General features: G+C 34.7%; 1 protein-coding gene across 2 annotated transcripts in view; it reads right to left on the minus strand.

The window, feature by feature from the left end:
• CDH12 (cadherin 12) overlaps positions 1–12,212 on the minus strand; it is a 368,770-nt gene extending 356,558 nt beyond the window's left edge. For both annotated transcript variants that reach the window (XM_077115124.1, XM_077115123.1), the window contains exon 1: positions 11,898–12,212. In XM_077115124.1, coding sequence (XP_076971239.1) covers positions 11,898–12,128 — 231 coding nt within the window. In that variant the 5' untranslated portion in view covers positions 12,129–12,212. The remainder of the gene's footprint in view (positions 1–11,897) is intronic.
• Between the last annotated feature and the right edge of the window lie 3,385 nt (positions 12,213–15,597).

Consider the following 15,597-nt stretch of genomic DNA (forward strand, 5'->3'; position numbering starts at 1 on the left):
CAAGCATCTACTTTTCTCTCTATTTTCTTTGGATTTTTTCTTGCTGATGAAGAAAATCACACAATTATTGATTGGTTCTATTACCTGAAAAATCTTTCAAAACTCACTTCCATTAAGTTCTATGAATAAAACACTTCCTTTTCTTAGCAGATTACCCAATCACCTCACCTTTTATCAGCATTTAACTGGTTCTATTTTACCTATTAGTTCAAACCACACATATCAGGTGTATTACATTTCTTATATTTTCAATTTAAAAATGATGTACTCATTACATACTCCATTGCTTAAATTTTAGAGGAAGAAATATGCATTTACTTTTAGACAGATCCTTCAACTATAATGTAGATACATATATTCTCTTCTCTGTCTTTGTTAGGCTGAGCTTCTATTGCAAATACTACAGAATCAGCAGTTTAAACCACAGGAATTTATTGATGCTCGGCTTTGGAGGTTAAGAGTCCCAATTCAAGGTGTCGCCAGGCCATGCATTCTCGCAAATCTGTAGAGTTCTGGCGATGACCTCCTGGCCCTCCCCTGTCACATGGCGCTCTGTGTCCATGTGTCTTCTCCTCTGTCTGGTTTCTACATCCCTGTTCCTTGCTTATGCTTAATCCATATTGGATTAAGGCCCACCCTCTTTCAGCTCAGCCTCACCTTAACCAATAACATATTCAATTACCTTAATTACCATTGGGTTCACACACACGCGTGGTTAGGGCTTGAGCGTGTCTTTGGTGGGATCTGATTCAGTCCACCTCAATCCCCTACCCTAATGCACCAGGAAAACGGTTTTGACAATGGTCTCCTCCTGGTTCACTAATTTCTAAAACCAGTGGAGATTTTTCAGTGGTTATTTTCTTTGACCTTCGGGGTTTGACACTACTTGTCATTCCTTATCCTTAAAACTTTTTCTTCTTTTATCTTCCATGTCACATGTTTGTTTTGTCCTCTGACTAATTCGATCTAGCCAATCCTTCTTCATCTCCTTTGAAGATGCTGAAAAATCAGGCTTCCTTTACCTTATGGGGCTATATCAATTGATTGTTCCTATATCTGCATATCTATATTAGGCCTTTCTTCTGAACTCTGGATTATAAATCCATATGGACATATAATGTATAGCATTAATTATTTTATTTCTTACTCCAGTCCCAAAACTTAAAGGATCATAGTGAAACAGAAAACAGAAATCTGTGTCATTTTTAACTTCCTTTCTTTTTTACCTGCTCCATGCAACTATCCATCAACTATTGCAGATATTATCTTAACAGTGTTTTTCTTTCTCTTTATTTGTTTTTTATATTCCTGTGACCAGTGAATCTTGGAGTCTATTATTTCTCCTCCTTTAAAATCTTCAACTCTAATATCCCATTTCCTTCAGCTTCATAGATAAGCCCACCGTCAACTCATAAATATGCTCCTCTCCCTCTGCCTGTCTCCCTGCCTCCAATCTGTCTTCTAATGGTTGTCAGAGTGATCATTCTAGAAGTGGAATTGTGTCCGTGCTAATACCCAACCGAGACACTTTTGTGGATATTGACACCTTTAAGAACGAATATTTCTCCTTTACATATGAGAATTGAGCTTTTGTATCCTTTCTCTATTTACCTAGTCACTACAGTCAGATATATATTCTTCATCTTCATTTAACTGTGTCTACCTAGGCTTACCTTGAGCTTTCAAAGTTTTGGTGTTTGTAACAACTTTTCTCTAGATCGCCTTTTGTGGAGAAATTGAATCATCCTTCAATTAATTAATCTAATTAGTTCCTCATCCATGAAGCCTTTTTTAGTTCCTTCACCTTTTTTATCACAGACAATTGGAGACCTTCCTGTGTCTTCACAATCCATGAGGTTCTCTATTATAATAGTTTTGAAAATGTAGTGATGACACCACAACACAATTTAAAAATTATTCTTTGAGGATAAAATGAACAGTATTTTTAAATACACTGCTTGGGTTTATAATATAACCGAGTACTACGAAGACTCCATGGGAGCCCATTTGTGTATGTTGGTGTAAACACCCTAAATACCCCGTGTGTGTGTGTGTGTGTGTGTGTGTGTGTGTGTGTGATAAGGCAGTTAATTTTGTGGCCATTCTTAAACATCTGATGGCATCCAAATTGAAAATATTTGCAAGTAAAATTAACATCTGTCTTACTCTGCAGAGTGAAAGCTTATTGTTGTTCCTTTCAAATCTTGTAGTAAAACCAAATATTCTTTTTGAGGAAATCATTGGCTTTACCTCAAGGAACACTTACTATCTCCTTGTATAAAAAGCAAATTCATAGTCATTATAAACAGTACCACAGTTTTTCCAGTCTTGAAAAGACATCAACATTGATATCTTGTCTTCTAACTATAAAAATTGCTGAGGCTAGTATACCCTATGCTGAAGGACTCCTATATAAAATTCTACATGAGGACATTTTTTTAGATTGAAAGGTAGAAAAATCAATTTCTCTGTAAGTGGAGTTTCTGATAATGTGAACTATGTAAATTAATATGATTTCAGTGGATGTTCTGGCTGCCAAGAAAGAGATAGAGAGGCTCAATTATAGCAGCTCTTTCAACCCCTGCAGTTGGCCTTCTAACATTTGCCTTTTTCTTTAGTTCTTAGTTATGATACTTTATTTTCTATAAAACATCTCAAAGACTTATTAGAAAAAGAAGAAGTATAAGTACATTTACACATTATATACATGTAATGGTTTGAATTGGCCCACATGTTATGGTATTACTATTCCTGTATCAGAAAATACTAAGACAAAATTAATTAAACTTTAATTTTCATAGGGAAAGGAAACCACGGCAATTTTTGTTTCTTTTGCATTAAAATATATGTTGCCTGAGAACCACTGGTTTTTAGTACACGTTATGCTTGTGGAGCCATATGCCTTTCAAAATACTACTGTTAAATGCAATAATAGATTAAAGCTTTGACCTATTTCTTTTTTGGGGGGGGGATTTTTTTGTTAAATTAATTATGCACAAAATATAGGATTCCCATATGCCACCCTGTTTTTAACACCTTGCATTGGTGTGGTTATTTGTTACAATTGATGAAAATACATTTTAATAGTTATACTATAAAGTGTGATCCATGGTTTAACTTAGGGATCACTGTGTCGTGCTTAATTTCTATTATATTACCATATATACAACATAAACTTTCCACTTTGAATGGCATTCAAACATATAATTCAGCGCAATTATCACCATCTATTATCAAAATTTTCTATCATCCCAATTAGAAAATCTGTACATTTTAAGCTTTTAGTCCCTATTCCTTATGTTGTTATCCTGTCCTCTGGTAAACTACATTACATGTTCTGACTATGATTGTGTTAATTCTAATTATTTCTTATAAGTGAGATCATACATTATCTATCCGTTTCTGTCTGGCTTATTTAACATAATGTGATGTTTTAAAGATTCATCTATGTGGTTGCATGGCTCAGAAATTCACTCCTTTTTATGGCTAAATAATATCTGATTGTGTGTATATACTACATTTTGTTTATCCATTCTTTGTTTGATGGACATTTGGGTTACTTCCATTTTCTGGCAATTATGCATTCTGTCACAGTGAAAAGTGGTGGGCAAATATCTGCGTGAGTCCCTGCTTTCAATTCTTTTGAGAATATAACCAGAAGTGGATTTGCCAGGTGCTTTAGTTTGCTAAAGTTTCCGAAATGTAATACACCAGGAATGGACTGGCTTTAAACAATGGAACTTATTAACTTACAAGCTTACAGTTCTGAAGCTATGAAAATGTCCACATCAGGCATCAACAAGTAATGCTTTCTCTCAAAGATTGGGTACCACAGATCTTGGACTTAAACAGATATTTGCCCAGCAAATCTGTCTGATGGAAATCATTTGGAATCTGCTGCTCTTTTCCTTTTCTTATGAGTTTTGTTGCTTCCCCTTTGGCTTCAGTGTCTTCCTCTCTGTTTCTGGCTTTCTCCCTCATCTTCTATGTCTACCATTCTGTCTCAGCTTCTGTTCTTTCTCTCTACTCCATCCTCTTATAAAGGAATCTAATAAGAGGATTAAGACCCACCTGGGGCACACTTCAACTGAAATAACTTAATCAAAGCACCCTGCTCACAATAGGTCTACACCCACAGATGTTCATGCTTTAAAAACATGATCTTTTCTGGGATTGATAAAACCTCCAGATCACCATGCTAGGTTATATAACGAGTCTAGCTATACTTACTGAGGAATTGATAAGCTGTCTTCCGCAGTGGTAGAGTATTTTACATTCACACTGGCAATAATCGGTATTCCTATTTTTCTATATCCTCTCCAACACTTGTAATTTTCCTTTTCTTTTTGTAAGTAGCCATTCTAGTGGTGAAATGTATCTCATAGTGGTTTTGACATGCATTTCACTAATGGTTAATGATGTTGATCACCTTTTCACGTGCTTTTTAGTCATTTGTATATCTTTGGAGAAATGCCTATTTAAGTATTTTACCCATTTTTAAATTGGATTGTGTGTCTTTTTGCATGAGTTGAAAGATTTCTTTATTTATTCTGAATATTAAACCCTTATCAGATATGTGGTTTCCAAATATTGTCTCCCATTGTGAAGGTTGAAATTTCCTTTCATGATAAAGTGCTTTAAGGAATGAAAGATTTTAATTTTTCTGAGGTCCTTTTCTTGTGGTTGCTTATAATTCGGGTATAAAGTCTAAGAAACCATTGCCTAACCCTGAACATACTTGCTTTTATTTTCTTCTAGGAGTTTTATCACTCTGGATGTTATATTTAAGTCTTTGATCCATTTAGCATTGTTGTTATTAAAAAATTTGGTATGAAGTCCATCCTTTTACATACGAAGATCAAGTTTTTCCAGTAACATTTATTGAAGCAACTATTCTTTCTCAAATGAATGGTCTTGTCAAATCAGTTGTTCATAAATATGAGAGTTGACTTCTCAACTCCCAATTAGATTCCAAAGGTCTGTATGTCTTCTCTTGTGCCAGTACCTTGCTATTTTGTTATCTATGGCTTTATAATAAGTTTTAAGATCAAGAAGTGTGAATCCTCAGCTTCATACATCCTCTTCAAGATGATTTTGACTCTTCAGGGCTCCTTACCCTTTCATATAAATTTATAATCATATTTTCCATTCCTGGAAGGAAGATGGTTGGAATTTTTATTGAGATCACACTGAATCTGTAAATCACCCGTACAGAATTGGCATTTAACATTATTTAGTCTTCCAGTTCCGAAAATGGAATGTCCTTCCATTTATTTAGGTCATTGATTTCTTTTACAATGTTTTTTTCAGGTTTCAGTGGATAAGTCCTTTATATCTTTAGTTATATTTTTCTATATATTTATAATATTTTAGTTACTATTGTTAAATGTTTTTCTTAATTTCTTCTTCTGATAGTTCGTTACTACTATATAGAAACATTACTGTTATATTGGGTGTGATATTCAGTCCTGCCACTTTGCTGAATTCATTTTTTGCTCTAGAAACCTTGCTGAGGATTTTTCAGGATTCTCTGAATATAAGATCAAGTCACTTGATAGTAGAAAAAGTTTTATTCTTTTTTTCTTTCCACACTGGATGATTTTCATTTTTTGCAATTGCTCTGATTATTCCACTACAATGTAGTATAACAATGTTGACAGGGAAAATCCTTGCCTTGTCCCTGATTTTTGAAGAAAAGCCTTCAGTCTTTCACCACCAAATATTGATGTTATCCATGGGTTTTTCATACATGTCCTTTATTATGTTGAGGATGCTTTACTCTAAAGTTTGGGGATATTGTATTTTGTTTTCATTCACTTCCAGAGGTTTCCTAATTTCCATTGTGATTTCTTCTTTAACCTTTTGGCATTTAAGAATACATTGTTCAATTTCCATACATTTATGAATTTTCTATTTCTCTGTCTCTTATTGAGAAGATAATTGTTTGTGTTTCATATTATTGACTTATAAAGACACACTTGAGACCTGAGATGTGGTTTATCCTGGATAATCAACTATATTTACTCAAAGAAAAATTTGTATTGTGTTGTTGTGGGATAAAGTGTCCTCTATATGTCTGTTAGGTCTTGTTAGGTTAGAGTGTCATAAAAGTCTTGTATTTCCTTATTGATATATTGTCTAAATGTCCTATCCCCCTTAGTGTAAGTGGTGCATTTAAGTCACCTGCTATTAATATAGAACTATTAATTTCTTCCTTCAAATTGTTCTGTATTTGCTTCATATATTTTGGAGCTCTACTGTTAGATGCATATATATTTATAATCATTACACCTTCTTGTTGAATTGACCAATTTATCAGTAGATAATGATCATCTCTGTCCATCACAACTGTTTTTGACTTTACGTCTATTTATCAGATATTAGTATAACTGCCCCAGCTCTCTTTTGGTTACTACTCACATGATATATTTTTATATCCGTTCACTTTCAACCTTTTAGATATGGCTGAATTTAAGATGAGTCTCTGTTAGAAAGCATGTACTTGTCATGGTTTTTGTTTGTTTGTTTTACCCATTCTGCAATCTTTGCCTTTTGACTGGAGTATTAAATCCATTTACATTTGAAGTCTCAAGTGATTATGAAGAACTTTCTTCTGCCATTTTGCTATTTAGTATTTGTAAGTTGTACCTTTTATGATCCTCAATTCTTCTGTTAATATCTGCTTTCAAATTTATTTGAATTTTTTTGTATTGTATAACACTAAGTCCTTTCATTTTTCTATCTGAATTTGTTTTTCGTATGTTTCCAATGTGGTTACCATGGTATTAACACTTAGCATCCTGAATATATAACAGGCATATTTCATTTAATTCCAACTTGACTTTATTAGCATATACATACACTATTCCTACAGCCTTCTATCTCTCTGTCTTTTGTTTTACTTGTTACAGATGATATCTTTACAAATTGTATGTTGAAAACCATAGATTTATCAGTACTTTTTATGAATTTGCATTTTGGCACCTATAGGAAGGAAGAGATGGAATTATACATGAAAAAATACAAAATAATAGGACTGGCATTAATAATTAATTAATTAACTATTATTAATGCTAGCAAATGGTTAAATTTACCATAGGATTTTTTTTTCTTTATTATGCTTTAAACTGCTGTCTAGTGTTCTTTCCTTTCAGTCTGAAGAACTCCCTTTAGCATTGCTTGTAGGGCAAGTCTAGTGGTGATGAACTCTCAAGTTTTGTTTATCTGGGAATGCCTTAATCTCTCCTTAGTTTTTTAAAGAAAGTCTTGCTGTATATAAAATTCTTTGTTGACAACAGTTTTTCTTTTTTTTTTTTTTTTTTCTTTCAGCACTTTAAGTAAGCCATCCTACTTCTTTCCTCTGTGGGTTCTGATGAGAAATTGAAGCAATGTAATTGGGACTCATTATATATGACATGTTGCTTTTTCCTGGCAACTTTCAGAATTCTCTCTTTGTCCTTTGTATTTGAGAGTTTTATCAAGTATGTGGCAGGACATCTGTCTCTTTAAGTTTATCCTTAAGGTGTTCTCTGGGCTTCTTGTGTGTGTATATTCATGTCTTTGTTAAATTAGAGAGGTTTTTTGCTATTTTTAAAAAATATTCCTTCTGCCCCTTTTTTCTTCATTCTCCTTAAACTCCAATATTGGTATGTTTGTGGGTGTTCTAGAGTTCTCTCAGGGTACTTTCACCTTTTATAATTTATTTTCCTTTCTGCGCAGCATCTTCTATCATTTCTTTGAGTTTGCTGGCTCTTTCTTCTGCTATCTCCAATTTGCTGTTGAAATCCTGCTGGGAATTTTCCATTTATTTATTGTGGTTTCAACTCCAGTAGTTCTGTTTGGTTCTTTCAAAATATTTCTATCTCTTTATTGACATTCTCATATTGTTCATTCATTGTTTTCCTGATATATTTTAGTTCTTTCTAGGCATTTTCCTTCATCTCCTTGAACATATGGAAGATCATTTTTTAAAAGCCTTTATCCAATATGTCCACAGAATGATCTTCTTCACTGATGTTTCTTTGGATTTTTATCCTCTTCTTTTCAGCAGGCTGTCATTTCCTGTTTCTTTGTTCACCTTGTAATGTTTCCATATGCAGTGTGTATTTTACCATTTTAAAATGCTGACCTTAGCACTTATCCTCTGGTGCATCTGGATCTTGAGTTTGTAATCAGCTGGTGATATGTCAGAGATATACTTTTTCAGCTCTCAAATCAGGAAGATTTGCCCAAAGCAAATGGAAAATGCAAGGTCCTTTCTATCTTTTCTGTGACTGCGTCTTGTCCTTGCCTTGTTAGGAAACTAAGGAGTTCTCCTGATTGGAGATAGACCTTCTTCCTTCCAGGATGCTTCACTGCGATACTTAAAGCAGGTAAAACTTTGTCCCAGCTGACTCGCCTCAATTGTTTCTTACACTAATTTCCTTATCGCAAACTGCTTTTGTCTTGAGGGCTGTGGTAGTTAGGTTCAGGTGTCAACTTGGCCAGGTGAACATGTCTAGTTCTATTGCTGTGGCCATGAGGCAATGGCATGTGAAGATTACATCTGCAGTCGGCTGGGAGGCGTGCCTGCTGCAATGAATGATGTTTGATTTAATTGGCTGGTGTTTAAATGAGAGACTCAATGTAGCACAGCCAAAGCAGTTCAGCTCAGCCCAGGCCCTTGGAGATGCAGAAAGGAATCACCAGGGAAAGCTGTTGGAACCCAGAGGCCTGGAGAGAGGGCCAGCAAAGATTGCCCTGGCACCTTCCTGCATAAGAAAGCACCTCAGTTGAAAGTTAGCTGCCTTTCCTCTGAGGAATTATATGTCAACTAAATAAATCCCCTTTGATTGAAAGCCGATCCATCTATGGTGCATTGCATCCTGGCAGCTAGCAAAGTACAAAAACAAGGGCAAATGCTGGAAGGGGGGACATGCCGGGGAAAAGTTTCCCAATCCAGTATTTCCCAATCAGAACAAGGCCAGGAAACTCAAAAAGGAGTGCAGACCTCCTGAAAACTGCCACTGGGAAGGGCTGAGGCAGGAACCAGTGTGGCACTAGGAGTTTCTGCCGTGCTCCCCATGGCTGGTCTTTCTCACCTGCCCAGCAAAGGCAGCTCCTCAACTGTCCTCTATACCTCTCAGCAAGGATAACCTTTTAGTCTTTCTGATGCCTTTGTCTAGGGTTCTTTGGAGCAAAGCCCATCCTCAGAACAAGAACCTTAGTAATCTAAACTAGCTGATCAAAAATTGTGATCAGCATTTGGCCTGTGTCCCCTCTGAAACTTGAGAAATTGGATTTTTACATAACATTTTGACAACAGCAAGAGGCCATACCTCACTGCTACCTGCCCAAAGGGTGGGAGATGGGCAATGTGAGTTGTAAAATTAAGAGGGTAATTTATGGTATTTACCATAATTTATAAGCCTCTTCCTCCCTCTCTCACCTGAATTCTGAGCAGTGTTCTTCTGGATTCTAGAGCTTTGAGACAGTTGGCCCACACAGTTCTGCCTTTTAAGTAGATGTTCTGGTGGAAGGACTGATTCCTAGAACTTCGTACTCTACCATCTTCCCACAGTCCTTCTCCTTAGACCTACTTCTTCCTAAACATATTTATAAATACTAGCTCATCTTTTAAATGAATTGGATGAATTTCATTCTGTCACAGCAATTGCAAAGATGTAATGGCAGAGTATCAAACAAGAATTTGCATAAGCAGCTACATAGATCCTTTATGCTTCTTTCCTTTGGGAAGTGAAATGCTTCCCTATTTGAATAAAATAAAATTTTGTTTTATTAATTTCTAAGCAAAACGTTAACTTTATCAGCTTAAATTCTGGCAACAAAAGCCTGTGAATCTGCTTCAATAGAAAATATAATAGGAGTACCTTCTCTCAAGGCATTTGCTAGGAGCCTTAAGATCATATCAAGTTCTTCTTCCATAAGCAGAGATGAGAAAGCTGATACTCATGTGGCAGAATTTTAGAGCAGTCTTACCCCTCCACTTGTCCCAAGCTTACCTTTATATTAAACTACAACAAAAGAAAGTATACTTGACCTATATGTGATTATCTCACCTGTGAAAGCTCTTAATGATTAATATATTCCATGTTTATACTAATAAATCATAGAAAAAATTACGTGCAATACAGCCTTTAGAATAGGAATGGAGACTTTGTCCTGGGCCCCATGCCTCAGGGGCTTTCACGTTTTGGAGCACATTTCTCAACTTTTTAAAAATTCTTCCTTACTAGTTATGGGCAGCTGTGCTATCTGGATCGGTTGTCCTGGGCTAGATCGGAATTGCTTGCCCCGTCAATTTTTCCCCTTTAAGACAACCTCCGACTTTCTACTCAAACTGTGGATTGACCAAACTCTCAGTGGAGGTCCATGGCTCACACCAGGGCTTGTTTCATGGCCATATTGTCAGGTCCTGGTTCCTAGCAGGCAGCCTGACAGACAGATTGCTCCTGCTTAATGGTGCTGCATTCTTTTTTCAGAATAACTGGAAATTGCATGTCCATTTGTACTGAATGACTGATTTTGAGTGACTCAAATTTCATATTTAAGTATAGATATAAATATATGGAAAGACAGAAATAATGGCAGAGACAGAGAAAATAGAGATAGAGATTAAATAGAAATTATATCTATATTTGTATCTAGTTATCTTTTTATCTATCTATCTATCATCTATCTCTCCCTATATGTACATAGGGAGAGAGAGACTCACAAAAAATATTTTCCCAGAGTCATTTGCCCCTTACTTGTAAACCTAGCTGTGTGTTCATTTTCAACAAAGCTGCTTTGTTGTATTATTCAATATCCTTTTAATACATTTCTACCAGGCAGATATAAGAAATGTAGTGCAAAAACTTAGACCTTGTATGGATTTGTTTCCTTTGTCCTGACAGTGGAATTATAATACTAATGATGTTTCCCTTTAGCTGAGGCTTTCAGAAAGCTCTAGGGACTTTAATAGCTGAGTCATAATCTTCAGTATCAACTTCCTAGTACTCTTTCCCCTATGGATTTGCATTTCTATCCTTGACTTTATTTCAAACCCACTTCAAGTATATATGCTTTTATCAAAACCCATGCAAAAATATTTTTGTAAAAATTACTATCAAAATCAAAATAAATTAAATCAAAGTACTTCTTTTTTCTGGAGAAAAGTTTTTCTTAGTGGTGTAGTCAAAATGTTTATGTAAGAAACATTAGCAGTGAAACATGAATGTGCTAAAACAGTCAGTTATTGTCAACTATTTAGTTAAAAAAAATTAAGTTTCCATAGCCTTGCAATAAGATTAGAAACTTCTATGTGGTGAAGGAGATTTATCTGCACATAGCCAGGTTCTAACATTTATTACTGTGACCATAAATAGTTTTTAAATAGTTTGCAAAACATATAATGAAGACAATGTTTATAAAGAAGCCAAACCAAATGCTTCAGAACCCAAATTCAAATCCTATGTCATATTTTTAAGGAGTGACAGAAGATACATTGGCCATTCAAGGTCGCCAACATCATTGTAGAATATTTATCCTTTGTGACTTTTTTATGTTACTTGTTGCTAACAATTTCAGAATTGCTGTGAAAAATAATGTGTTATAATTATGTTTCAAGTGATATTTACATACTTTAACTTCATATCTTCAGTAAAGAATGTGAAAGATAGGAAATATATGTATAATACATTGATTTAAATAATCATGAAGTTGAATTAAGAGGGGTTAAATGATACATCAAATCTTACCCGGGCTATTGAATCAGGAAGAGAAACCAGTCTCTTGGATTTCATTTCCAGTGTTCTAGTCACTGGTTTGTTCAACTCCCGTGCAAACCAGCCATACCCAACACACAATGCAAAATCCCCCTCGCTAGGAACTGGTTGTCAAAAGAAACACGCCATTACCTTTCCCACATATTGAGGTTCGGAGCCCATGTACTCTTCCAGCACAAAAAATTGATTCCATACCCAGCCACGTTTAACTCGTTGGAAATGTGATCGCCGCCAAGACATGTGGATAACATTTTCTCTTGGTTCTGTGGTTAAAGTCTGCTGTGACTGTGGTTGAAGTGGTGTTAGGAGACCTCCATCAAATAGGACCCAGAGAAGCAGGGATAAACAGTTCCTTGTAAGCATTGGCAAAGGCTTTCCTAAGCAGAGTAATAAAAACTCCAGCACTTAATGTAGAATTATGGAATCCAGGTTTGAGGTGCCTCTGGCGTCCACTTAGATTCTCTTATTGCAGAAATAACACAAATATTAATCCTTTTGATGAACAGGCTTCTGCTGCATTATCTTCCATCTAAAGGACCTATAAAATAGATTTACAAAAAAATAGATTAAATTAGTAAAATTGCATGACGATGTTCATTAAAAGTCTCATTATACCTGCCAATACTTAAAGAAACAGAGAGGGAAACTTTTAGTTAAGTAAATTATATTGGCAAATGTTCATTGCTTTCAACCTGATAATTTGGATGAACTATCTAGGTTGTTTACAGACTTGAAAAAATATTAGTTAAAATTATTATGCAAAAGATGTTTAATGACCAGAACCACTCATATTTTATTTAATAAGTATTTAAAGGAAAGAGCACAGGTCATTGCACACAAAGTGAACTATTGTTAAAGTTAGCAAGATTTCTCAACATCAGTACTATTGAAATTTTGGGCAAGATAATTATTTGCTGCTGTGGTTCTGTCTTGATGATTTTAATATATTTTGCAGTATTGCTGGCCTCTACCCACTCTACGCTAGTAGCATCCTCTCCTTCTCACCAGTTGTGGCATAAAAAACATCTCCAGACATTGCTAAATGTCCTCAAATAGGGCAAAATTACCAATGATTGAGAATCACAGTTAGAGACTAAATATAAGCAAACAATGTAAAAAACAAACAAATAAACAAACAACTCCCTGAAGACCTGAAATTAGAGAAGACCATGTAGGCGAGAAACAGACCATGTAGGAAAGAACAAAACAAATGTATTCACACTGAAATGTACAAGATTGACAACACTTCAGTTGTTATAAGGATTTATAGACTTAATGCAATAAAATACATTTTTCTCTACACTTGGATACTAGAAATATTGGATATGTGAGAATTGTTTTGTAGATGGTGTGATGCTCAGGGAGAGCCTGAATCCCTATCATACACACAATTTGTACTCAGAAGTAAGATAAAAATGAGCTCTGAGCTTTTTTCTAAATGAGGATTTTGTTTTTCATTCAGTTGTCCAATATTTCTTGATACCAACAATGTGCAAGGTCCTTTTCTAGGAAGCATAAGAAAAAAAGCCACAATTCCTGCTTCTCCTAACTCAATCTGGTTTGTGAGACAGACAATAAAGAAACAAATAAATGAGGTCAAATTATGCTCGTGCTGTGAAAAGAGCAAACAAAATATCTTTAACTAAAGTTAACAAATGTCTGCTGGGTGTAACAAACTAAGCCCTAAAAAATAGAAGTTTTCCTATGTCTTGTATACAGGAAAGGGGATGATATGGGCCAAGCCAGGGGGATTTTATGCATTTGACACTAGGGAGCAAAGGCCACAGCCAATTTGCTTTTTAAGGACCAACAATGTTGGAAGTCTGAAAATAACTATATTGCATCCAAAACAAGAGAAATAAAATAAAAATCAATATATGCTTAAATAAATGTCTATAAAATATGGTGTTTTGCCAACCACTCAGCTACAATTCATGAAGTAAAATACATGTATATGTATATATATATATATATATATACATATATATATATATATATAATTTAAATATATATTATTTAACAAGTATAATGCATTATTAACAAAGTTTCACAATCAAATATTTTTATCATACCTGAGATAAGGTGTGAGGAGGAGTGTTTCCAAAAAATTACCCTCTGAGAATGATGTGAGGACATTCCATAAAGAAGAAATAAAATAGAGTATAACAACTTTTCTACCGTCTAAAGATATGCAGCATTCAGATACTGACAAAAATATAACTAGTATATCTATTTATATTTTTAGTGGTAGTATAAATGTTATTGAATCTTTTTTGTTCTGGGAAAATCATGCTCATAAAACATTAATTTAGATCTATGCTGTCCAGTGTGGTAGCCACTAGCTGTATGCGGCTATTTAGTGCTTGAAATGTGGTAACTTGGGCTCAAGATGTGCTATACTTTTAAACTATTTAAATTTAGAGGTAGCACAAAAATATTAAAAAATGTATAAAAAGAATGCAAAACATCTCCATAATTTTTATGTTGACTTCTTGTTGACATAATATTTTGGATATATTAGGTTAAATACAATATATTATTAAACTTAATTTCACCTACTTCTCTTTTTCCTTTTATTTCGTTATGTTTATTAGAAAATTAAAATTCCATATATGTCTCATATTTGTGGCTTTCATTCCTTTCTATTGGAAAGCACTTATTTGAACTATAGAGTTAAAACACAAACTGTGGTGTCTACTAGATAGGATATATAATTCATTCTTCATATTCAGATAAAAAATCTAATGTGGACTGTATCGTGTTTGTGTGGCAATATAGAAAATTTGGGGTCTGTTTTCCATAAGCTTGCATAATATGGTAGACATCTTTTCCTCAACTGTTTTCAAGTTTAAGTTGCTAACAAATTCCATGTTTCTTGCCTTACTGATATCCATCCTAGCATAGGTGCATGCAATACCAATGGGGAGCAATATCCAAATAGAAAAATGGATGGCAGAAACTCTGACTTCCCAAATTATTCTTCTAGTGTATGTAATTAAGTTAAATTTCTACCCTCTTGTTCCATGAATGGTTCTCCTGCAGTTTCTGGACTGTGCAATATCAAAACTCAGATTTTAGAGTGCAGTGACTTTTCAGGTCATTTCTATTAACAAGTGTCTTTTACTTCTGCGGTAGATATTTTTAATGTTGGACATATAACTCATTCATCATCACTGCCACCAGTCTGCTTAAAGTACTCTCACCCCTTCGGAGTCAAGGGTCTCTAACATTTATGTTCTGATCTCCTAGCTTGATCATTTACAAATTCTCATTTCATCACATAATTCTCCTTCTGTCTGTTCAGCTACAATGTTCAAAGGTGAGGGAATTAACTCAAAAGATGAGGGAATTAACCCACAAGTGTTTGGTAAGTAGAGAGAAATGTGAATGTAGAACCTGTGTTGTTTTGTAAGAGAAAGGCTGAAGTTCACCGCAGCCACCCATCCAAGTGGAGTGTTTACAGATTAGTAGTTTTTGTTTGCTAATATTTTCATTTTGGGGTCTGATTAATAAATTGCACAGGTTTTGGTGGTCTTCCCATAGCCTTTATTTCCAATGAGTCCTGCTATTTCCCATGAGTTTAAAACAAAATTTGCAAAATGTGAGGTTTTTTAGAAACCCGGATATATATTTTGGTAGAAATACTTGTATTAAAAAATAAAACCATTCTCCAGGAAAGCCCACATGTTGGGTTACAGATCAAATCTCAATAAATTTTAAAGAATGGAATTATACAAAGTACCTTTTCTGACCATAATGCAAAGAAGGTTGAAATCAATATCAGGCGGGGAACTGGAAAATCCACAAACAAACAAAAATAAATAAAAATAAA

This window comes from Tamandua tetradactyla, chromosome 9 (assembly GCF_023851605.1).
Source record: "Tamandua tetradactyla isolate mTamTet1 chromosome 9, mTamTet1.pri, whole genome shotgun sequence".
In the NCBI taxonomy this organism is placed as follows: domain Eukaryota; kingdom Metazoa; phylum Chordata; class Mammalia; order Pilosa; family Myrmecophagidae; genus Tamandua; species Tamandua tetradactyla.